The following is a 25,401-nucleotide window of genomic DNA, read 5'->3' as shown; positions in this document are numbered from 1 at the left end:
ACGGCGGCACTGCGGCGCGCGGTCGTATACTAAAATAGGATGAAGCACGATAGAAATGAAAAATGAAACGGGATTTCCCGTAAAGAAATATCGTACGCCCCGAAAGAGAAGCGTATGAGGTGTTTGTTTCGGAAGGTCGCAGCATTTATTTCGGAAACGGAAACGTTTCGGCGGATATAAAGCAGGATCCCAAAAGAAGAATGGGGATAAAATCACGTGTTTCGAGGGAAAGAAAGAAGTACTTCCGTAAAGAACTAACTTACACGCGGAACTTTTACTCACTCAGCATCCTTCGACTTTCTAATTATGCACTTCGCGTTGTTTATGTTTCGAGAAATAATTTCATAAATTTGTGTAAGGCAAAGTGTTCGCGACATTTCGTGGACAGGATTTACGTCAGAAATAACAGGAAAAGTCGCAGGTTGTAACATACTTAAGAAGGATTTGATCTTCTGTAAATGCAGCGTGTCTGAGCATATACGGAATATTCTACTTGTATTTCGTAGATAGCAACCAAAAGCAGAAGTCTTATCGTGTTGAATTTTATGAAACTACTACAAAGCCAAACATTCTTTCTATTTATATATAACCAACCATTTTCCCTTTGGAAAGAAATATTTTCCAAAAATGTTGTTTTATCACAACAACGTGCGTCACTATAACTGGCCTATTCTACTGGCAATAATTCCACAATGCAGCGCACCAAAAATTCGGACTTTCCAAAAACACAAACTAAAAGCTACATGCGATCTACTACAACCAGCTACTATTTCCTACCCTGTAACATTAAATTTAGTTATTTCAAAGATGAAAGTATTCTCTCTAATTAATCATAGAGTCGAATAAGAGATTCGGTGCGAAACGTCACACGCGTAAAACTTCTTAGCGTCTCGGAGTAAGTTGTAACGGAAAGTTGAAACGGTCGATCGTTGAAGATCGATGACAGGGCGCGTGGTTTTCCCGGTAGTGTGCGACGATGTGTGCGAGTACACCCGGGTTCTTGGCTGCCTGTTTCCGTCCCAGCGGTATCGACTACGGTTAGAGATAGCACGTTCCTCGTGTTGTGAACTGCGGTTTCGCTGTCAACTGTAGCGAGAACTTTGACGACGTTTCCAATTGTTTGCGGTGCCAGGGTACCGGGGATCGGCAGTGGCGGACGAGGGACGGCGGCGGCTTCTAACTTCGCTGCGTGTTTCGAACGTATTTCGAACAGTGCCCGAGGTACGAATCGATATGTACGTACACGAAGATCACCCGTGTCTCACGTGTATGTATGCATGTGCACACGCGTATCCACGCAAGACAGAGCAAGAGAGGGTTACATGCATACATGTACGCCCTTGTTCATTACATAGTATCAGAACATATTCTGATTTTACGCAAGATGTGATAATTGGTCCAAATTACCAAGGAAGCGATAATCGATCAGCATTTTGCATTCATGCAAGAATTTAATCTTACCATAAAGTTAAGCTTCTTCGCCTAAGATTTTAAACGAGATAATAATTCTCAAAGGTTTCGATAATAACGCCTATTTGAGACCCACTTCATTTTCTAAAAATATTCTAATACTTATGAGTGGAGGTGTGTAAGGTATAATCCACAACCGAACGAACTTTCCTGTAAATAATACAAGGGTCGGGAAGATTATTTCGGGAATAATGCAGCAGCCGTTGATAAGAATTTTAAGTATTCACCGATTGCCCCGGTTGCAGGTACGCGCGTGGGAATGCGAATAATCGAGCAGTGAATTAATCAGAGTATCATTTGGGAATTGATGCACGACAAAAGCTTCAGGTTTAAGAGTTTCCAGCCGCTTTGCCGCGGTGAGCAAGTTAGACAGCTTAGCGCTGAACACTTAAAGGAGGAGCTATAGAGTTGTGTCTAGTCTGAACTGATCAGAATCGCCCAGGGTAAAACACACAGGCTTCGAGGTTAGGTCCGGGTTAAATCGCACTTAACGCCGAAGACTCGAGATTCGGCAAGCTGCTAATTAGTTTCTACAAACCACCTAGTCTTACCGAGGAATCTCTCTTCTGCAAAATCGCCTCTCAAAACTTCCTATTGACTCTTATATCGTTTGAAATATAATAAATAGAGTTATTTGCATCACCTAATCTTCAACATCTTAAAATCTTAAACATTGCACGGAATAATCAAACTTGTTGTATATTATGGATACCATTAGTCTTTAAGTGAGCAATCTATTTTCAAATGTAGATCATCTAAAAATTGTTCGTAATCGAATTTGGTGAATTACAAGGCAAATTATTTAGCTGCATTCAAATATCTTTTTGATTCAAATAATTCTATCGCATTCTATCGTTCAAACAACGAACGAAGCAAGCAACGGTGGAAACAAAGATCGACCCACGCCACGATCAATCGACGTGTATCGAGGAAAATACGCGAGAGGCTTCGTGTTTGAGGTTTAAGCGTAAGAGTAGACGCTTTCAATTCTGCGAATACATTCGCCTAAAGGCAGAAATACGCGAAAAGGGTGGGAAACCAGTGGCCCGACTTCGGTTTCTCCCGCTATTATTTACAAATCGTATTACTGTGTACAGGCCAATGTGTCGTGGCCTGAAATTCCTGATAATAATGCGGGACCACCCCTCTCATATCGACGTGTGGAGAAATTTTGGATTATACTCAAGTAGGGAACGAAGATTTATTCCGAAGCCGACGGGATTTCTCGTTTCCCCGAGTGGCCATTTATATTGCAGAAAGAAAACTTTCGAGCATCTTGACTGATGTAATGTTGCTTTGGGAGGCTCACGGCTGAAAATTATTGGATTAAAGTCGATCGATTTGATTGCAGAGAAACGCCAGTTTTGTCTTATTTTAGAGAGCTAAAACATTTTAAGTACGCTCACCATATTTTATTTTGTTTAGTTAGGTAAATAACGTTCACTTGTAAACAGCTCATGCAGATAATAATTTCAGAATAATTTAATCAGACGAAATAATAAACATACAAAAATCAATCATTTTAGTTTGCTCATTCTGCGTGTCATCGGATATTTCATATTATAACAAGAATTTGGGGAAAGCAAAAATGACAGAATAAACGATTATGAAGCAATTTAATACCTTGAGTCCTTTTCACCTGAAATTTACTTTTGATTCGACACAGAGGAGCATACGCGGCGTTCACATCGACTAAATTTCGTAGTCAGAATCCTTTCGAACGAGAGCCAGAAACGAACAACCGCGGCGTTCAAGAGCGAGCTTGGAAACGACTGGAGAAGTTGATTTCCAAATCCCAGGCCCGATAACGCAATAACTCTTCGCGTTGTTTGTTTTCGAACAGAATAACGCGTTTTGGACCCCTCGCTAGGTCGATAAATTATCGGGCCGTGATTTCCTTATTTTTCGCGTGGGAACAATAGCCACGGACTCGACGCGAAATTTGAAAGGTTTCAATACATCCCTCGCGGTGAATGCAAAGAGGAAACGCTCTGGTAATGTGCAGAACAGCCTCTTCCGAATGGCTAGAACGCATCGCGAGCAGCCACGTAGCGATAAATAATTTTCCAGGGCCTGTGTGTATCGGTCGCACTCTCTGCAGCCTTTTATTATTTTCCTCATCCTTCGTTTGATTTAAGCGCGTTCGAACGCCATTCTATTTCTAAGGCGTAAATTATCGCGCCTTGGCTGACCTATTTGCGGCTGTTGCCTCTCGCTACGTAATATTATTCGCTCGAACGACAATCAGTACGTTACTTTGACCGATATCCGACGATCGAGGAAAACCGTGTACTCGATCATCGAGTTGTTGCACGAAGTTGTAATTAAAAACGAGATGATCGAAACTGGTTATTGGTTCCGCGAAATCGATCAGGAGAGATCGATGAGACGCGAATGACGTTATTATAATACGACTCATCTTGGAAATAATTCGCGAAAACGCGATGATAACGTAAAAATATTTTCGTCAAGACCTTTGTCGAAGTTTATTAAAAATTCAGTGAGACGATCGAAGTGGTTTGAACGTATAGAGTTTCCCGTCTCTTTGATTTTTCTTTTCCTATGAATTCGACGCGAGGACGTTCGATCAATGCCGGACAAATCCACGGGATAACGAATCTGTCGTTCCTTAATTTTCCAAATATATTGACATTCCATCAACGAGCACTAAGGGAACGATTGCGAAAAGTTTCCAACGAAACGATTGGACTCCGTAGAGGGATCAAAGTCCTGTCCACAGCTCGAGACGCGAGAACAATGGTGTTTGGAATGGAATTCCGGAACAGAAAGTCTCTGTAATTGGAAATCTCTCTCTTTTTCCCTTCTTCTTTTCCATCTTCGTCTTCTTCTTCGGGCGTATAGTTGCTGGGAGACTGGTTGGACCATCGGATCGATAGTTCCTCGATTCCCACGAGGAAATCGTATAGAAAGGCTTTGCCAGCGTAAAAACGGAGAAATCACTGAAACGCGATATTGACGGGCAAAGTGGATAAACAAGGAACAAATCCTGTTTCCTCGAAAATGTTTAACGCTCTCCTGGCAATACTTTTCGTTCGAACAATCGTGTCCCGTTAAACGTCTCGACAAATCCATCTCGACGTTGATGCAATCGGTGTGTGCCTATTCCATTTCGCCAACTGAATGAAACAAAACGTCGAAAACAAAAATACAACGTTTCCATTCCGCGATATATATCGTGAACGACGAAATCGGAGTTGGAGAAAACCTGTGCTTCACAGCGAGACCATAACACCGCGGTCGATCTCATCAACTTGGCTCCGCTGTTTAGAGTTAACATCTTATCGGCTCGTTAGAAGGGAATTAACAGGACCCTGGACGATGGCTTTGACTGTTAAATCGTCTAATCGGATCGATTCGTCGTTAAGACGAGAGTCTTGAAACGTAGTGAGAGGGAGATCCCAAGGAGAGCTGGGTCAGGGATGAACGACCTCCTGCTGGCCCGGCGGATATCTACATGCCGAAAGATCCTCGAAAGGAAAGTTCGCCGATGGAATTCGTAACGAGCCTTCATGTTGACTCGGCCACACGATCGCCCGTACTCCGTGATTCGACGATTCGCCTCGTTTCGCGTCCCGGTCCTCGCGAACGCTCCTTCCAAGCCGGCAGTAATTAGATTCGCCGACCGAGATCAAAGTATACCGGTATTTCCATCTCTGGAAGAAAGTTGCTCGCGGACTTTTCTCCGCCCGCCTTCAGCCAACTTTTTCGTTTGCGTCTCTTACCAGCACTACCTTTTCTTCTCTCTTTCTATCCTCGTCTCTTCGAATTCGTTGGAATCTGAGAAGGCACCATCGACGGTGGATAACCATACACGTGCCTAGCATTGAAGGTTCGTACTTGATTTCGATGATAAAATTTGATTCGAGAAATAAAAGAACGGTGGTTGAAGTGTCTAAAATATTGAACTATTTTCATAAGTAATAAGATTCTTCTCGGTAGGGATTGCTTGTTGAAAATAAACATCTATCTGGATATTTCCGCAAATTGCTTGTTATTCTTATACCAGCTTTTCTACTCCTCTTTTACAAAACTGATAAACTGCTTATATAGATGTTTATATATTTACGGAGAGTTCAAAGATGCAAAACTCTAAAGGATTATATACTATGCAAAAACATATAAAATATACAGAGCAAAGTACACGTTATTATATTTCGGAGATAAAACAGATATTTATTTAGCTTTGAAAGTACGAAAACCGAATAAAATAAATTTCTGCTTTCAGAAAAACAGCTACTTATAGAACGACATAACAAAAACGCTAAAAGTATATTCTATCAAGAACCTGTGCTCGGCACAATCGTGTACAGCAGACGGACTAGCAAACACAATGGGACATCGAAAACTGGTTACTCGAAAAGGAAACAATATCGGATTGGATTAAGCGAAACCCTGTGAACGTCGAAGCGTTACACGAGTCCGCGGGGCGAACGATTAACTGGAAAATCCCGGGGATCCGTCAGCGGGAACATCCGTCACCGGGAAACCAATTACGACGGAGGTAATAGCCGGCTAGGGGGCAGGACACGCGTGGCGTCCTTTTCAGCCAGTTCTCCCCGACCAACGTTTTCAGCGAAATAAACGTTCGACCGTAGTACGATACGTGCGCAGACATCGTCTGGTGCAGCGCGTTCCAAGCACGAAGGGAGATCCTTGCGTCAGGACGAATTCATAACAGAGTCATAATTGCGGGACGGGGCCCCACAGTATGCATAATCCCGTAGTTAGCAGTTCTGCTTAACGATCCGCGAGAAGCAATCCCGACGTACCTGCCACGCTGCAGGATGAAGGTATCCCAGCCAACCTCTCTCTTATTGCCAACCCCCTCACCCTCTGCCTGTCTCTTCCCTTTTATTTCTATTTCTTTCCCTTTTCGCCCCGTTCTTTCCACCTATCTATTCCCTTCTCGCTACTTTTCGCTAGTTCTTTCTGTTTTCTTATTTTCTTGGTCTTGCTATTCATTACTCTGCTTTTATTCATTTCCTATTTACTTGTTTTAGCTTTCTAAACAAGCGATGAACGAAGTTATCGACAGATGTTCGTTAAAAACTTGTAGAAATTTATAAACGAGGTGACTGAAGTATACACGAGATTTTAGAGGAAAACTACTCGGTGGCAATACTTTTTTTTTTATCACTGTGTAATTGTATTTAGGATGATTCGAATAGAAATGGTTGCATAGAAGTATACTGTACAGATCCAAATTCTTGCACCTTGGTTCGCGTTCACCTTGTACTGCTCTAGCGTTTCCCCTTCTGCTTTTGTTCCTGTTTCTCTGTAATTCTCTTCTTCCATCAACCTGTCCCATACCTATTCGCTTCTCTAGGAATACTCTCGCTAAGCTCATCCTCCCTAATACAGAGGCTGAAATTACACATCTGTGCGCTTTCCTGTAGACACGAAGCAACGTGTATGGATGCAGATGTGCACACGCGGATAGGTAAATAAACACATATGAAGGCGGCCGTGCGCACACGTGTAACTATTCACGTGCGTAAATATATGTGGACGCGTATACACGTTTAATCACTTGTACGTACAATATTACGGGAACGAGGGCGCGTGTGCTCGCGGCGAAACACGCCGGGATCCGATGTAATGATGGAGCGGATTTTCAGATAAATTTATGAAAGACACGATGCATGTGAAATGAATCGCGTGATTAAATATTTGACGGCTACCCGCCAGGTCAACGATGTATTTTACCGTTGAAGAATTTACATCGAATCGAATTCGATCAATTCGACTTGCGTTTCACGTCAAACTACATTTTGAAATTCGGAACATGGTAATTTGAGTGGCATTTCAAAACGAAACATTTTACAGAGCATTAGAGGTAGAAATGAAACGTAAGTAGAATGTGAACTGAACTGGCCAGACCAACGAGTTTAAAGTCTAGTGCAAACGAACAATGCGATACTGTTGCAATTTAGTACTGCACTTGCACTCCCGTCATCAGGAACGCAAAAAAATAATGCTTCTACATATGTATATGTAAGAACACCAAGAGTGATTTTGTAGACGTGGAATCAACGTACGCAGATAATTACGCGCGTGTACACCTGAACGCGTATCTGCTCCCGCCGAAGGGATTTGAAGCGTAAAGAGACAAAAAGCATGAAAAGAGAAGGGATGAAGGGGGTTGCAAGCGGAACGAGAAAGAGGAGAATCCTCGTTAATTACAGTTCTCCGCCATCACCTGCTGCCGCAACCAACGGGGAATAACCGCGAGACGAAGAAGAGAGAAGCGGTATCTGCATGATAATAACGTGTTCGGTCAGTTCCTCGCACAAAGTGACGCAACTTATCGAAGTGACGGGGATGTTGGAAGATTATTCATGTCTCACATGTTTCGTTCGTTTTCTCGTGATGAATGTCTAGATGAAACGGAGAAGCGTACTTTTTCGAGAATTATCTTTGCATATTTAGTATGCCTAAATAAACAAGATGGTAAACAAGATGGAATAAAGATGGTTCAGGGTAGTAAATTATTAGTTCAGGGTATTAAGTATTTGATTTTGAATAAATTTTAAAAGAGGGATCGTAGAAAACCAAAAGCGTAGAACGAGTTTCCTTGTTTACATTTTATCATAACTAAAAAATCATATCCAATTTCTGAAAACCATCTTTTCACTCGAATATCTCGTACGATAAATAATCGCGATAGCTATATCAAAATCCGATTAAACGAAAATCTTTGCCGCGAAGCAAGCCGCCTTGTTACATTCTCATTAGGAGATAAGCGTAATTTAAGTTGTACCGCGAAATGCAAAGAACGGTTATTCTCTCTATCGATCGAAGAAAATACACGGGTAGGCTGGTTCGATGGTATTAAACATGTATCATCCGGCTTCGCGCACATGGGCCTCGCATTCATCCGGTTTGCGTACACGATTCGAGTACCCCAGAGCCGTCGTACAAGCCGAACAGGCTCCCTTAATTCGGCTTCGTAATTAATTATGCATTGTTATTTACCGCGATAAGGGAGACAGGGAACGCGTCGGGGAATTTATCCCTGGTTGCTCACCGAGATACGTCCGCGATTGTTTCCCGTCCGTTCCCCACCGTCAGACGCCAGGGATAATCGCGTGACTAACGATTAACTGAATCGCGAAGAAAGGGCGCGCGGTGTCGCGTGAAACGCGCAAAATTATCGAGCTACCGCACGGTATCGTACAGAGACAGACGCGTTCTGTAACGTTTATTAATGGCCAGCATCGGTACATTTGATAATTGGTAACGCGCGTCACCTTAATTACAGAAAGCGTGATGAATGTTCGTAAGAACCGAAGGAATACTTTACGCTGCCTGGTCATCGAATTAGAATCGCTAAAAACTTTCCAACATTTTTCATTTTCTTTTTTGTCAAACTGAAAGGAACGAATGAACTCTATAATAGCGAAATGTATTAAGTGTTATACACGTCTTAACACTTTGTGTTTTCTTCCATTTGCCTTGATTATGTACTTTCTAACGCGCAATGGAGTGCTGTGTAATTTATGTTTTCATTATGACAATGTTAAATGATCTGGGATGAGTGCACGTGTGATTTGAATGGATTCTAAGCATTTTCAGTGGCAATAGAAATCGAATCATTTGTATGACTATTAAATATCTTTTGATGGAAGAAACTCTGTCATTTGTGATAGAGCGTCAAAAATGAAACTTTTACATATGTTTCTAATTCGATGACCAGTGACTACATTCGATCATTATCGCAAGCTCTATCATTCAACCGATAGTACAAATACTACAAAGTGACACGAAAGAGAATAATCTAACGGTATTCGTTTCAAGAATTCTTCTATAATTCTTCATTCGCTAATAACAGCTTGGTAGGTAAATACAGACGAAAGGAAAGTTAAAACCATCTCTCAAAGAAACTCTCGAGGGAATGTTAATCGAAGTCTGAACGCTCTGTTTCCAGCGCAATACTCGACCCCATCGATCGCTCTGTTCCGGTCAAACTTTTTGCCCCATTAAACCTCTCTCTTCGACTCTAATCGCAAACTAATCGATCGATCGCAACTGGTAGGTGCCGTGAAAAACGCGGTTAGATAGGATCACTCACCTGTGTGCGTCCTCTGATGGGCTTTCAGATGCGAGCTCTTGGTGTATACCTTCTTGCAACCCGGAAATTGGCATTTGTGTATCCTGCGCTTCGTATCAGGTGGACTGTGCTCGTGGCTCCTCGCGTGGTGCCTGTTAGCTACGGTGCTCGCAGCTGCAGTTGTCCCTGCGTGTGCATGTTGCGTGCCAGCAACTGCGGGGTAACCATTCGCTGTGACGGAGATCAGTCTGTAAGAAAAACAGAGTCATATCAGAACCATGCTTCTTGCAGCTCAAGTTTAAATTGACCATAAAACTGTCTCGAACTTTTTATTCGAGGATTTTGCGTGCTACCGATCCTGTTTGATGACTCGGTTATTTTAACGGATATTTTCTAGAATTTGTTTGATGTGGCTAGCACCGATAGTGGAATTTGTGAAAATAGAAATTGTAGCGAAGGTATAGTTTCCAGGTCATCGATTTCCAGGATTTACATATTATCGAAATTCATGTAAATGCTAAAAGGCTGCCTCTTTATTTACTTGCCGCGCGGTTTTACGATGCATCATCAACCAAGACGAGCTTATACGTTTCGACGAAATAGAAAAAGTTGGCGAATTCGTATAGAACTGTCGTTAATCATTCGGCCAATCTTCCAAGAAAATTTCGTCGATGTAAAAGTAACTCGAAATTAAACAACTTCGTTGCTCTACAAAATGTTCTACCTTCGTTATCCTTAATTATCCTCTTCTATCTACCTTCCTCCATAATTATTATCCTTAATTCATAATCTTAATTCTAAATATCTTTCAAAGTTCGTGGTAAATTGCAAAAATTTTTAGTGAAAAATCAGTTACCTTGCGACACCCTGCGCGTTGCTGGTGGTAACCCTGACGATGGCGCTCCTGCCGCCCGTCCCATGAAGGTTGAGGTTCTGCACATCGAGCATCGAACTCCCGCTCGACGAGTGACTGGAGTTGGAATGACCTTGACCCGAGCCCGGGCTCGACGGTGGTGTCAGGATTTGACCTTCGCTTTCGCAGCCGCTATCCTCTTCCTCCTCGATTTCCTGGTGCCGGGTAACATAATTCATTACGCAACGGGATTACGACAACGGGTGGAGGCTTCTGATTAAAGTGCAAGCAACTGGTTAAAACGGTATCGAACATCGATATCGTTACCGCGGCCTCGCGCGTGAATCGATCAGTGCCAAATGACCCCGTAAACGGATTACACATAGCTGTGCGTACGTAAACGCATGCCGCATGCACGTGTGCACGAATTACACAGGTTCACATAGCCGGTAGAAAATAGGAAGAATCGTTATTTGTATAACAGCCGGTGTTTGACGGTAATTGAAATTTGACGGGCATTGTGCGCGCGATACGTCGGAACGATACTGCACGAAAAAGGGTGGGAGCGATACAACTGAACCTGTAAACGCAGGTGTTCTTGTCGCGGCATACGCACCAGTCGCGATAATTAATTTCGTTTGATCGTTCCTTTCGTGGCATTCGCGCCGTATTAATCGCCTCGCTCAAAACTCGATGGTCGAAACTCGTTGGCAAATGGAACAAAAGAAAAACAAAAGAAGCGACATATAATGCTGCGGTTACGGTGGGTGCATGTTCTGACGAACTGTCGTTCTGATGAATGAAGTAACTGAGGAATGAGGTAGCCAGTGCCACAAAAATCTGTGTATACGAAGAATACAGGCGAAGAAATATACATAAGTAGAATTTAATATATAGTTAATAATATAGTTAAAATGATCCTATTTGATTCAAAGCCTTAGTAATATGTAATTGATTAGAGAAGATAATGAATTCTAAGCTTGCTCTTATACGAAAAACAAAAACAGTGACCTATCGTATCTTTCTTCTGGGATCTTCGCATAATTGATTTTTTAAGTAATTTAATAGAACGTTGAGTCGCCAGAAAATGCATCCATTGTAACTATAGCCTACATACATACGTCATAAATTCAAGATAAAAGAACACATCATTGCGAAGAGAAAATTCGAAAGATTCGCATGCATATCCGGTTGGGACGCACCTCGTGTTCCTCGTCCTCTTCGAGGTCCTCGCTGGGTTCTTTCTTGAGAATAAACGCCGTGCACGAAACGGAGGGTGAACTATCCCAGGACAGTGCCGAACACGCCGAACTCGATGACGACATCGACAAGGAATCAAGGTGCCGATCTAGGAGATCCCTATCGCGGCCGTTGTGGTTGTGATCGCCTGGACTGAACTTTATATCGTCCAGACAGAGCGTTTCCCTGTCTTCCGACGACGTCGTCACCTGTGTCACGCGAACGCCGAGGTTAAGAAGAAAGAAACGACTTTGACACGTGGCTCCAGACATACTCGAAGCGAGTGGAACTTGGCGGACGATCCTATGAGGAGGTATTTTATGGCTTCGACGCGGATACTCACCTCCATTTTGATTGGCGATTCGAATTGTGCGTTGGTGGTGCCGGTGGACGCTGTCCACGAGATAGGGGGCGCCCTGAAGAGGTTCCAGGGTGCCGTATCTAACTCTGTGGGCAACTTTTTGTACGACTGCAGCTTCGGCTCGTCCTTCAGGTACCTCTCCATCTCGTAGCATGTCTGGAATAATACATCAGGAGTTAGTTACTTTGAAATACTCGAAAGCTTTGATTAATCTACTATAGTTGCACATAACTGTGAAATCAAATCCTCGACTGCCTATATTTCTATATATTTACTTTGTTTATTTATGACGATCATTAATATCTGTGTATGTTTCAAACTAAATTAAAAAGTTGTGGTTATTACTACAATCCTTTTCTTGTATAATGATTATAAAGGCTGAAATTCATTACACATTGAAGATTACAAATAACCTTACGCGATGTTGAATAAAAAGAAGGATTATAAAGTTATTATTATTAACAGCCAGACAACAACAGTAAATTTTCCCTAAAATTCGGTGTACAAAGGAACGCGGTTCTAACGAAGGGCGTGATAAACCGCACGGTTCGAAATCGTGGAAGACGTGATGTAAACTATCTTTTGAGCATCGTGGACGTATCAGAAGTCTGGCGAAACCTTTCGATCCGATCGCGAAGCAAACACCTGCGGCGATGCGAACTTCTCGAGACAGCGGCAAAATTATCTGCAGCAGCCAAGCGGTCGTGTACGCGAAAACACATCGACGTCTTCATCGTCGTCGAAACAGCTACTCGCGAGTTACCGAACTTCCCTCCCTCCGCCTGCTTTCTCTCTCTCTCTCCTTCCCCCGTAGGCTGTGCCAGTTTCCTACAATTCCTCGGAGACGAAGTGCAAAGTTATGCTACTTCGGTCTGCATGAGGAATTGTGCGCGAGCTATGCTCCGCAATGAGATTACGTCGCCGATGACTTGCTTCTGCGCGAATCCTCTGTCCCCTCAGGTCCTGCTTGTCCGGTTACTTTAATGGATCTCTCCCCCTCCCATTTCCGTTTTAATATTTTAATAAATTTCCCAAGAATTCTCGAGGTTGCAATAGATGATTCATGCGACCTCGATGACGGGAAATTTTAATAGAAACGCTCAAGATCTAATGAAGAATAGACCAAAATAGATGGACTCTATCAACGCTCAAGATGAATGTCCTTTGTATATTAAAGCTCGGTGGTTTTAATAAAAGTTTCGTTGATCTTCAAGGTGAATTTTCATTACAACCGCTGTCAGCGTGGTTGTGTTCTCTCCTCTAGAATTATTCAGCCGCCCTCGAAGTCGAGTCTCGTGCTCAAGACGATTCCAGGAAGACGCAAGGAAACGGCACCGAGTATTTCGCTGTCGCGAGATTTTCACGCTGCTCTATTACCGAGCGAGGGGTATTAATTATTGGCAACGCGATCTTCCAACAGCGGTTGAATTATGCGGTCGACACGAAGCGAGACGTTTTACTCTCCTTACTTGCCACAGGCTGCACCGCGATAACTGCTAACCGTTCCCCGTGTACCAGACCGCGTCTTCCTTCGGGCATTCTCTGCCAATTTATTACCGCAGCTAACGGTTAGCAGCGACGGCGACGGTTTTGTCCGACGGTTTCACGGATGAAACCACTTATCTGCATCGCCGCCGTGCTATAATTCCTCTTTTCTATAAGCCCACTTTAGGGCCAGTCGATAATGGTAACAAAGACGCGGGAAAACGGTGATTGGAAGCTATTTTATTCCAGCTGCATCGAACCAGGCCCTTCTCTTTCCGGCAATTTACACCGTTGACTCTTCCCCGAGTTTTGATAACTCGATAGTCAAACTATTATTATTAGATCAATTACTGTCGAATTTCTTAATAATACACAGATTATCACTTTTTTATCTTTTACGTATCTTGAATAATTTTACCAAAGACTCGTAGCAATGAATTATTTATTTAGTTATTTGACAGGTAAAAAGAATCTGTAATGTATTAAGAATACCGGACATGACAAAAATTGACAAAGTATAATTTTCGTTATGAGCCCCTCTGACTATTTACGACCACCGATTGACCATTCGAAATGCTTGACACGCGCTGACGAATGAAATTCTCGTTCCTGGTGGTACACGAAAATCAGGAAATTCGATTAATCAGCGAACAACGTCCATTACCGGTTTTTCTTCCTTGCAGCGTGAGCCACAGAGGAAATTCAGAAATTGCAGTCACGATACAAGGGCGGGAAGGTTGGCGCGCTGTAATTATCCACGCTGTACCGACCGATCACTATGATACCGGGGATTTCCCGATCATTGTAACGCTAATTAAAGCGGAGAGACGGCACGCAGGTCGCGGTTGCAACATCGTCGTTGCATTTTGATGGCCAACGGTAATAATCGTTCTATGAATCTGCATGTATATACCGAGAGAGCCGTGACCATAAATTGCTGGAGCGAATTGACGGGCAAGAGGTGAGCTACTCTTGCGCGCGCATGTTGTAAATATAATGAGAAGCCTGCATTGTAAAATTTGACACGCGGAACCGATGAATTACAAATAGTAGTCCCGTTACAATTACCGGCCAGCCGACTCTTGATCTCGTTACGTTCGATGGAATTATCGCTGTCGAATGACATTCGGCGAAATTAGCATCGAATCGGCGCACGTCAATTGCAAGAAACGTCCACGCGGTTAATCAATTAAAACAACTCGTTATTATCTCTTAATCTGATGAGAAATATCCAGTATTAATGAAGTTTATTTACCATTTATTTGATACCTGTATTAAGATTAAGAATTATAGACGAGATAGAGCAGAGTATGTTCTGATTAATAGCATTTGGTGACTCCCATAATGGTCAATGCGTTGACAGTACCTAAATTGTAGCAGGGTAATAGCACAATTCAATAAAGTTCAAGAAGATTTAAGAAGATGGCTAGTTTGCTCGGAGACTAATCGGCCGGATGGCATTCACGTTGCTTCGGGTTGAAATTAAACCAGATGGAAGTTTGTCAAGTTGACGTGTAGGGATTTTTCGGAAAGCGGGAAAAATGGCGACAGGACGAAGTTACAGGGCTCCGTCTAATATCGTTGCTCCCTTCGGCAAGAAAAATAATCATTCTCAGACTCCTTCATTATTCACGATTAAAGTTCGTCCAGGAAGTTCGCGGAAGCGAGTAACGGCGTTAATATAACTTGGGAAAAGAATTTTATCACCAACTCCGGAATCGTTCCTCCTCCCGGTTACTTGACTCGCCACTAATCGACATTGGGCCATTATAACGCTGTTTCATGCTGATCGAACGAATTCGACCAAAAGTAGATATCGATGAAAATCAATAAAACTTTAAGCAAATATTCAGACCATCTTCTTACGAAACTTTACTGCATTCCAAGCCAAACAGGTATGTTTAAAAAGTTTTATTCAACTTTATCCACAACGTGACACTTTCACACGTGATGCAGAGGTTTGCAGTCAGACAATGGTCTGAGGCATACGTGACCGTGAAATACGAGAAGGTACGCCGGTGTTCACAATAGTGCCCGTCGTAAGCAATTGCAGGACGAAAAGGAATTGAAGAAAGATATCATAAACTCCATCTGATTCAAAATACTGTATAATAATTCCAGAATATACTGCAAGATCTATAGATTGGTGGATTACACAATCGTTACCATAATGATTTTCCATTGGACAGAAACATAAGCGACCGAATCACGAAATGCCCCATTACGCTTTTACCGATAACAGTGATAACCCCATAAGCCGTCGCCGTTGGATTTACGAGGCATACACCGTTGTATATTTGCCGGATGAAAACGCGTTCGTTTGATGATTAAACAGCGATCCTCCTGATGTGAATCCAACACCGAGGTCATTACTATGCATAAGGTAAACGACGTTCGTTCCTCCGCATTGAAAAGACTGCTGATATAATTCATAAGTTCCACGTGCACGTGACGTTAAGTTTCATAGAACTTCCATCAAAGAACTGGATTGTTTCGACTTGAATGTCACATCTGTTGGAATCTACGCGGCACTTCTTATGCAAAATAGACGAGTAATAATTAAAAAACCGACATCTGGTTTTGACATGGAATTATTGTTATTGCATATATTACGCGTTTAGTGTGAGATCTACGAGATCCCTAATTATGACTATACTTTCATTCAAACGTTCCAGATTCATGCTTCGCTTGTACGTTCGTTGATTTGAAACCAACTTCAACAAATACGCATGATACAATATATGTATTCACAATCCTAAGATGTCCATATTTCCTTCCATAACCTACAGATCCTATAAAACGTGCCCAATCGAATGACGAGAAACATAAATTTATGACAAACCCCTATTACTCTATCCCCTCACGAATATATCCTTTCGCCAAACAACCCATACGAAACTGCTATCGATCGTTGGACGTCTATCAGTAGAAACATCTACGTTTGATCCTCTCTCTAGTATCCCTGGCCTTCATCGATACGACGCTTTTCCAGGAGAGCCGCTCTAATGCGCGCTCGAGAATCGGATGGATTATGGAGGAAAATCAGGGAACTGGAACACACAGGCGAGACGTGGCGCGAGTCGATAATATCCTCGTGTTGTTCTACGTCTCCAAATCTCTCGAATCGGATGCGAACTGATCGTAGTGGGACAAAGCACGTGAAAATAGAGGATCTAGGAAAGATGTGTGACGCATGACTGAAGCGCTGTGTAAACGAGTGGTTGTATGTGACGCGATTCTCAATAGACTTGGTTACCGTTGTAACGAGCCCGATTCCGGGAAGCACAAAGCCAACTTCCCTGTGCTCATTCATAACCAGAGGAAAACTTGAAGAGGAATCCGCTCCCTTCGTGCTAATGCTTCGCTTCGCCATCTTCTACGCGCAATCTTCTACTTGTTTTCTGGCTATCCCGCTGGCGGCGAATTTGAGGTATTCTCTGGTTCCCTCTTCTACGTATGAAAATACCTTTCCGACGTAAAGATGCTCCTTGTTCGTATTATCGTAGTATGTCAGGAATTTCAGTTTTCGTTATTATACTTATTGTTCCAAATTATAGTCTGGAAAAAGCGTGCTTGGATAACGAGCTTTCTGTTATCTTCCTCTCATATAGGGAAACTAAATCGTTGAGCTAGGCCAAAACATATTACATGTCACCAGCGTGTTTGTTACCCGAATATACAACCAAGATGTTCATAAGGGCTAATTGTAGACGTAGATACACATCCCTCGTGGATACCATATCTCCCAAAATTACAATACAGTTTATCCTGAGAGTTACGTGTAACTTCGTTCCTCTGAGTCTATGTTATAACAAAAACATTTATCGAAATATGCTATAAATATAACTGTCAGAGATCCCCATTCTATAAACGACAGAAAAGAGCAAAGAATACAATAAACAAAGACATATAGATTACGAAATTTCCCTTTCTAACTTCGAAGCTTTCAATCTTTGGTGCCATCTGACCGAAAGAGGGGAAAAGAATCAGCTGAGATCAAGGATCCCAAACGACGTACGATTTACGAGAGACTTTGGCGATAACGGTATCAGCGAAGAATCCACGTAACAAAATGGTCAATTCATGTCGAAACACAGGCAGCAACAAACAAGCAAGGAAAAGATAAAAAGAGGGGAAACTAGCGTTGTAACGGAGGGAAAAGAATGATCGTCACCGCGAGCTAGACGAAGAACACGTGGAAAATGACTCGCGTTCCCAGGATCCCGTTATCGAGGCACTCGTAGATCCGACTGAACTTTCTCTCCGACGCAATTCAGCCTCTTTTCGATCCTTCTCGTTCTCCAGAACTTGGAATCTCGCGTTACTCAGCCTGCGGTGACGCTTTGACGGTAATGATCAGAGAACCTGGGGGACTTGGCAGTAACAGTAAAATAAACCACTCTCGAAAGGACGCGTCTCAGACGGTGAAAACATTGGAAACGCGGGGTTGAAGAGGCAGAACAGACATTAGAGATCGTGATGGACGAGGAAAGGGACGAGGAAAATCGGCTTCGGGCTTTGGAAACCGAGTAAAGGCAGGACAGAGTTTAACGTTTACGCTGTTGAAATATTTGGACACGTTCCGGTCTTGAAAGAAGATGATCCACTTTGTCGGATGTATAGAATACGAAAGAAATACCGTTGGACTTTGATACCACGATAGGATTTGACGGCGACGATTTTCGACTGATCAGATTCGATGTGGAGACCTTAAACTCGTGGGACCGAACTTTAAACTCACCGGATGCACGAGGGTTAGTGACGGAGCTGGGTTCTAGGGGACCAAATACGGGATGATCCTAAACACGGCGATACTGATGTGAACAGTCCACACATGGATAATCTAATATAAACCCCTAACCTAATATTAAATATTAGGACTGTATACCAAGAGTTTCTAATTTGATAGATATAATTTGATAAATTCGAGAAAGATATTTTAAAGTTACAGTTTCAGAATATTCGCAATATAGAGATTCAAAAAGTTTGAGTGGACCTACAGCGTAGCCATGATTCACGAAAAGTGTGTACGAATGGTTTTAAGATTGAGAAACAGAATAAGAAGACCTCATAGCTATAAAACTCTAAAATATTCAAAGTATTCCTAAGTGTTCAAATGGATTCCAAAAGTTCAAATGGACCTACATATCTAGTCATTATGATTCACAAAGGTTGAAATGCAGTTGGAAATCTACAACAACCGAGTGCAGCCGAGATTATCACTATTCCAGTATCCTTAAATTCCTCAGACACCACCCACGAGCAAAGTTCTTCGAGATAAAGTTCTTCGAACTTGCAGTTAGGCGATCGTCTGCCTTAAATGACGATCGGAAACATAGCGTCCCTGTGACTAGTCTACGGGCTTCTTTTGTGTCCGGTTGCACATGGTGGACGCGAAGTTCCGCAGTAATTTCGCAGCGCTGTCATTAACAGAATTCGTGGCCCAGTCGAGAGAAAATGAATGATAACCCGGGCCGGTCTGGCGCGTAGAACCATCAATGCTGTTCAGCCCTCCTGCGGAGGCCAACACGGTGGCAGGCTGCCAAGTCGTTAAAGAGATTCCCGCAACTTTAAGGGTGCCGTAAACCTGCGAATTTATCTCGTCCTTTCCTCCTACTTTCTCGACTTCATACCAATGGACATCCCCTTCCCTTTCGCAAAATTTCGACGAAAGCATCGCACGGCCCTTTCTCTTCTCGCCTCTGTGCTCTCTCGTTTGTTTCTCTTGGTTAAGCGAGGGAGAGAGAGAGAGAGAGAGAAGGACGAAGAAGGGGCGGAGTCAGGTGCATTCCACGGATATCAGGATTTCGGTCGGTGGAACTGATTAAATGGAATATATCGTGTCCTGGTTCCGTGCCACGTACACGTACGCTACAATCGCAGGAGATACGAAACCGCACGGCGACACTTTGTCGCGCGCCGGACAGGATTTACGATCACGGCCCTTTAGGCGTTTGAATTACTGTCTCGATTTTACGAAATCGAGAGAACCGTCGAATCACCAGACGCCATGCCAAGTTTCCTTCTTTACACGTGTACATACGTGCGCGTACATCGGTTGAAACGACCATTGCCAGATTTATCGCGCTCGTACCATGGAGATCCGAGAGTTTAGTGATTAACGATTGCGAGGGATGATTGCTGCGTTTTCGGGCTATATTCATAGGCTAACGCATTTCCATCATTTCGTAGTCAACGTTGAATTTGCACGAAATATTTAATGCGCTCGAACGTTGAAAGTCTATTTGTAGAAATAAAAATGATCAACGTACTATAAGGTTACTTCACACTTTTCATAATTATCTCTAGTTCCCATATAATTAAACGTAATCGGCTATAACGTCAACAGAGCGAATTAGCATGAAAACGGCGTCAATTTACTTCCAAATCCCCTAAATTGCATCGCACATATGTAGTATCGTTAATCGAACGACATTCCTTGCCCCTGAAGCATTCGCGACGTTCGTACCGATACACGACTACATTTCAACGACGCGCCCTAAGCCCCTGCGCCCCCGACTGTCTCTGGAGAGCATCAGCGTTCCATTCAGAGGCTCAGTCTCCTAATTCGATTATGAATATTCGAGTGAACGTCGAAACTCCCCTGTTTGAACTCGATCGAGCGGCCTTCAGAAGCGCTTCCGCGTGGACGACGTTAGGATTAGACTTCGAGATAAAGCGAGACAATCGCTCGAAGACACAGTTTATATAAACTTGGACTAACGTGAAATTTCACCGAAGCTCGAAGCTTTCCTTCCAATTGAAAATGCAATGGGACGTTGTCGTCGTGCGTGTAGCGTGACCCAGGGTCAGGGTTAACGACGTTAACAAGCCGTGACTGACTGACTTACGACTAATTCAACCGTTCCCTCGTCCACGAACAGATGCCAGGCACAAGCCTCGTTTCGTCGATGGAACGCGATGCGGGTTGTGCTAGCTTTGGTCTCGTTAGGGTGCGGTCCTGCGAAAGGCTGCAATTGTTTGTTATTGTTGTGACGTCACCTCGTTAAGAGCGGCCGCGCGTCTACTCTCGTTAGACGGTCATTTGTAACCCTCCGCGCGAGGGCCGCGATTGGGAAACGCGGGAAACCGAGCTGGAATGCGGTTGAATTCGCTCTGAGATTCGAGCGCTCGACGAATTCCTCCGTGGATGCTTGATGGAGCTAAATTGATTCGGGACCCTTTTGCGTTGACGGCGTTACGGTCGATGATGGATGGAATGACGGAAAAAGGGGGATGAATACGCTGGTAGATCGTAGATCCTGGATTTCGTGTCTCGCAGCAAACCATCGAACACTTTAAACGATCCATCTTGCTCCTGTAAGATTTTGCAGCGATATGTTTTGACAATTATTACGTTCACGCTTAAATCAAAAATCGAATACCGTCACTCTAGCAACATTTATCAGGAAACTATTATGAATATATCATACACGTTGTACAAAACTTCCTGAAATTCATTAGTTCTGCGAGGAAACACCACTGACACGATCACATTTGTTAAAACTGGAAATGCACATACAAGTTACGAGTCCACCGTGGTAGGGAAGATAAATGGTTTCCGAAAGTTTTCGGAGATTCGATTCGAAGACGCTCTATCGAGACGATCGATCCGACAGGTCCAACGTCCAACCAATTAACTATAACACACGTTTCTAACAGCGAACGCAATCAAGCACGGTACGTACAAGCAGCATCAATTCCGGCGACAGGCCGTTTTATCGTGGTATCAGAGGGGGCAGGTAATAGCGTTGGCTAAGCAAACAGCCGATTTTTATTAGGCTTCGTGGTCCCTTTGTGAACGGAGGAGCTTATCGTCAAGGAGGAATACTCTTGCGTTCGTCCTCTCCTCCGTCGATCTTCTTGTCATTGTCTCGTCCTATCTTCCGACCTCCCTTCTCGTCTTCCAGAAGGAACGTTTCAAAGCCTCGGCATCAGCCCTTACGAAGATTCGGGGACACGACGAGAGGGATCAGTGCCAAGGATCATAGGGTTCAAATTCTCGGAAGAACCGCAAACTAACTGGCTTTTCGTTGTACAACCAAGATCAAAAAGATTTCCAGCCGTCACCACAGGGGACGCATGCTCGCCTCGTCTACGCGGTATATAACCTCGATCCGAACTGGAGGCTTCTTTTCTACGCGAGCTGCTCGTTCCCGAAGGCGCTCTTACCGTCATGCCACGCAATCTTCTCCGCTCCGGAGCAAATCGAGCAAAAACTCGTCGTCGCCCTTGAAACCATCCTAGCTCCGACTTTCCCCGAGATCGTTCTTGCATTCCTTCAGATTCTTTTACGGTGGCTCCCACCCCTTCCGCTACGCCGTGATCGTCCACCTATTTTATACGTTTCCACCCCAACTACCGTCTAGGGATTTCGTCTCCTCGCTACTCTGGTTGCGTGTTCTTTCTACTTTGGTATTATAGGTGCTTCGTGCAGGTATCTCTTGGAATAATGACTTTTTGGTAATTTTGATGATAAAAAAAAAAGAACTGAGAAATTGTTTATCGAGATATCAATCTTGAAAGCGTTTTTTGCCTTAGGACATGACTACAAGCAATTTATTACTACGGTTACTTTATCGCAGTAGCTCTAATATTCTTCATGAACATTAATTTATTGGAAGAGACACAATGAGGTCGTTATTTTGTAGATTGTTAATGGGGCTATGAAGACTTACCATCTTTCGCGCAATCCATTACTATATGTATACTTCAGATAAAAAGTTTCTACGCCGAGAAAGTAATAAAATTGCAAAATTTATATCCTCGTCGTTATATTCATACACTGCAAATTAACTAACTAGAATATTTTAATAATTCATGAACAATAATTCGCGAAGAATAATACTCTGTTTTCATCGTGGTCGTTGAATAATCCCTATTGAAGTATCACCGAATCAAAAGTCGAAGCACGATCGCGGCGAGAAATTAAAGAAATGAAATCTCTCGGGGATGAAGATAAACAAATCACAAGTCACGCTCACGAACGCAACGCGAATCTGTCGGCCATGCGTGCGGGGCCGTTCGACCATGCCGCTTTCATCGAATTCGACAGCACCGGCCGGAAACGAATCGGTGGAATGGGGTAAAATGCGCGGTGGACGGTTCATTCGTTGTGAAATACGCTTCCGTCGTGCGTCTGTTGCTCTCACCGTCGCGAAAGGAACTTCTCTATTCACGATGAATGGCCGCAACGAGCGCGTACAGGTGTCGATACGTCATGGTTTGCGGCTTCGAACAGCAGAGGCGCGGTTGCTCGATATGAAAAGAAGATATCGATCTCCTGATCGACCACGATATTTATAACAGAATTTTTTGAGAATATTTCTCTTCTGTTAAACTGCTGTTAATTGGAGTTTTTGTGTCTTTTCGCAAAAGTAACGACAGCAATATAGACTTAACGAAGGATTTATCCGCCTACGAAGGCTTAAGGGATCTGAATAAAAGCTTCAGAAAAAAAAAAAAAAAAGAAAAACTGCAGTTCGATCACGGTAGCAGAAAACGGGTAGTAAAAGTTTGAAGCATAAAGATCCAGGACGATAAAAATCAAGCTAGAACCGGACAGTAATGGCCTGTGGAAATTTTAAAAGCCACCTCGGTCCGATTACGACGATAACTCTGTCCTCGTTCGTAGGGATTCCTGACGATCCATATAGACCTGGACCTGGCGAGTCGCGCAACTTCGTGTTCGCGAGTGTTCAATGTAACGATATTTACGGTAGGCCGGGAACCGCAAGCGATATCGGCCTTATCTGTATTCACGAGCACGATATAAATTGCATAATAAATCGCGGCGCAACGTCGCCGGAACGAACGTCTATCGCGCATCTAATTGGTTTACGTGTATCGTACACAGACCTGGTACCGATACGCATGAAAAGCGGAAGGGAAATAGACCATACCAAGAGGCAGAGAAGAGAACGAGGAAACCCGAGACGACGTCGAGCGCCTAACTAAAGTTAGCGGAGAAGATATGCTGTAGGAAAGGAGGCTGGAAAGTAGAAGGTGACTGTGTAAATTGCGAAGGCTTGTTGGACGTGGCAGGAGCATCAGAAACCGTCGAGACGAAGCGGAACAGAGCACGAACAGCCGTCGTTTCTGGATCGTCTTTTTCTTTTTTCTATCGCGCTCCATTCGGCCTTCTCGTTCGCCAGACAGACTCCCTTAGGGAGACCGCCATTGAAAACGCGATTTCTTCCTTCCCTCCTTCGCTCTATTCCGTGGTGTGCTTCTTTTTCTCTCATTATCCTCTTCCTTGCTTCATTCTTCGGTCGCGAGAATTGGAACGTTCGCGTACGGGACTATCGGCTTCTTCTTCGCCTGGCGAACCGGCGAACGAACCAGCTCGGTCGTTCGCTCGTCGTAAATCTGCGTAATGAGGCGTGTCGAAAGGTAGCTTACTAGATGAACTATAATGCCACCAACTGACGATTGGTTCAGCCTCTTTCATGCTCTCCACATTCACCGAAGATTCTTTCAATATCCTTCCTTTCTCGTCGGGCGTCGAACCTATCTCCTCCGCCTCCTGCCTCGTTCCTCGTTATTTCTACAATTATCCCGGAGGTTTTCATCCAAGCTGCGGAGGAATTTTCATTAGCCTGCGGCAACGGGACCGTGGCCAGATGGCCCCTGGATGGAAATTTTATTGCGCGCACGTTACCAACCAGAGTTAATTTAACGATAGTATCGATGATACAGGAAAATATAGTCGAACGACTATGGGAGCCGAAGTTACATCGTCGAAAAAATTCGCGGATAGTTAGTTTCAGGGAAACGTTGAGTCTCGAAAGCACCTTTAAAGAGTTTGTTGTTATGCCAATCTAAACTGGCGAAAGAAAATTTCCATTATTCGAGTCCCTAACGATCGAACATCGATACCAACTAGAAGCATGCACAATCCGAACTTCGGTTTCCGCGTCTAGCAGACGACCGTAATCATTTCGCTTCAGACCGTGGACAATTGATTCGTCGTCAGTGAGAAGAAAGGGTCGGTTAATTCATTAAAAATGCTTCCAGAGCACGGCGTCCTGGAGAAGGGTATCGAGGAAGAGGATCCCCGCAAAAATCTTGGTTCCACGCGGTTGAATAGCGCGGATCCCGAAGCAACAACGGAGGCGGCGGCGGCACCGGTAGACATTATTAAATTACATTTAGAAGCGTGGAGCGGGGGTGTCGGAGGAGGAAAAGTGACGGAGTAGGGACAAAGAGGGCCGGCGCGCGCTCGCGGCTGTATATATTAATTTGCTGCCGACAATACATATTCAAGTTGGAATTCATACGCTGTCAGAGGCAGCGCTCGGTCGACTGAATAGATAGACATTATGGATGTCATACGGAAGCAGGAGTGGCGCGAAGCGAGAGAGGGACGCGCGACGTATGGGAACGTACGTTTCGCGTATGGTTCACGCTCGTATGGCTGTACGAGCCGCGACAGGGACGGATAAACACGACGAAAGAACGGGTACGACATAGAGAGGAGAGCAGGATAGGAAGAGCGGATGCAGAAACGAGGGAGCACAGAGCGAAAGAAAGAGAGAGACGGATAGAGAGGAGAGAAACTGCATTGCACGTTCCATCGTGACGTGACATCCTATTCGAGAACACGCGCCGCATGTAACAAGCGGTTCCGAAACTTCTCCGGTAACCGTCGAACGAGGCTACCTGCATTTTACATCCGCCGTTTATTGCGCGGTTGCGCGGAAACGTGCCGCGAAAAACGCGACACCCTGTCTTCGGCTTTTAATCCAGGCGCGCGCCGGTCATTCGATCGTTACTAGGATGAACCGCCGGTGTTTTGCGGATGAACGTGGCTGAAAGGGAGCTTGAAAAACGCGATACCGCTCCGTTGCGTTTTTACGGAACGGAAGGGCGTGGAGTGATCGAATTGCTGGACTTGGCAGCTGGATTTGCTGTTCGAAAGAG

General features: G+C 43.9%; 1 protein-coding gene across 1 annotated transcript in view; it reads right to left on the bottom strand.

Moving 5' to 3' along the window:
• The window catches only part of LOC100650325 (Krueppel-like factor 6), a 274,812-nt gene that overhangs the window by 17,442 nt on the left and 231,969 nt on the right, over window positions 1-25,401 (bottom strand). The window contains exons 2-5 of the mRNA XM_003396728.4: window positions 11,977-12,150; window positions 11,597-11,842; window positions 10,398-10,609; window positions 9,563-9,789 (exon numbers count right to left, since the gene is read on the bottom strand). Of these exons, the coding sequence (XP_003396776.1) occupies window positions 9,563-9,789; window positions 10,398-10,609; window positions 11,597-11,842; window positions 11,977-12,150 (859 nt within the window). The remainder of the gene's footprint in view (window positions 1-9,562; window positions 9,790-10,397; window positions 10,610-11,596; window positions 11,843-11,976; window positions 12,151-25,401) is intronic.

Source organism: Bombus terrestris, chromosome 7, assembly GCF_910591885.1.
Source record: "Bombus terrestris chromosome 7, iyBomTerr1.2, whole genome shotgun sequence".
NCBI lineage: Eukaryota > Metazoa > Arthropoda > Insecta > Hymenoptera > Apidae > Bombus > Bombus terrestris.
The sequence above is the reverse complement of the archived record's forward strand: the minus strand, read 5'-3'. Positions and strand labels throughout refer to the sequence as shown.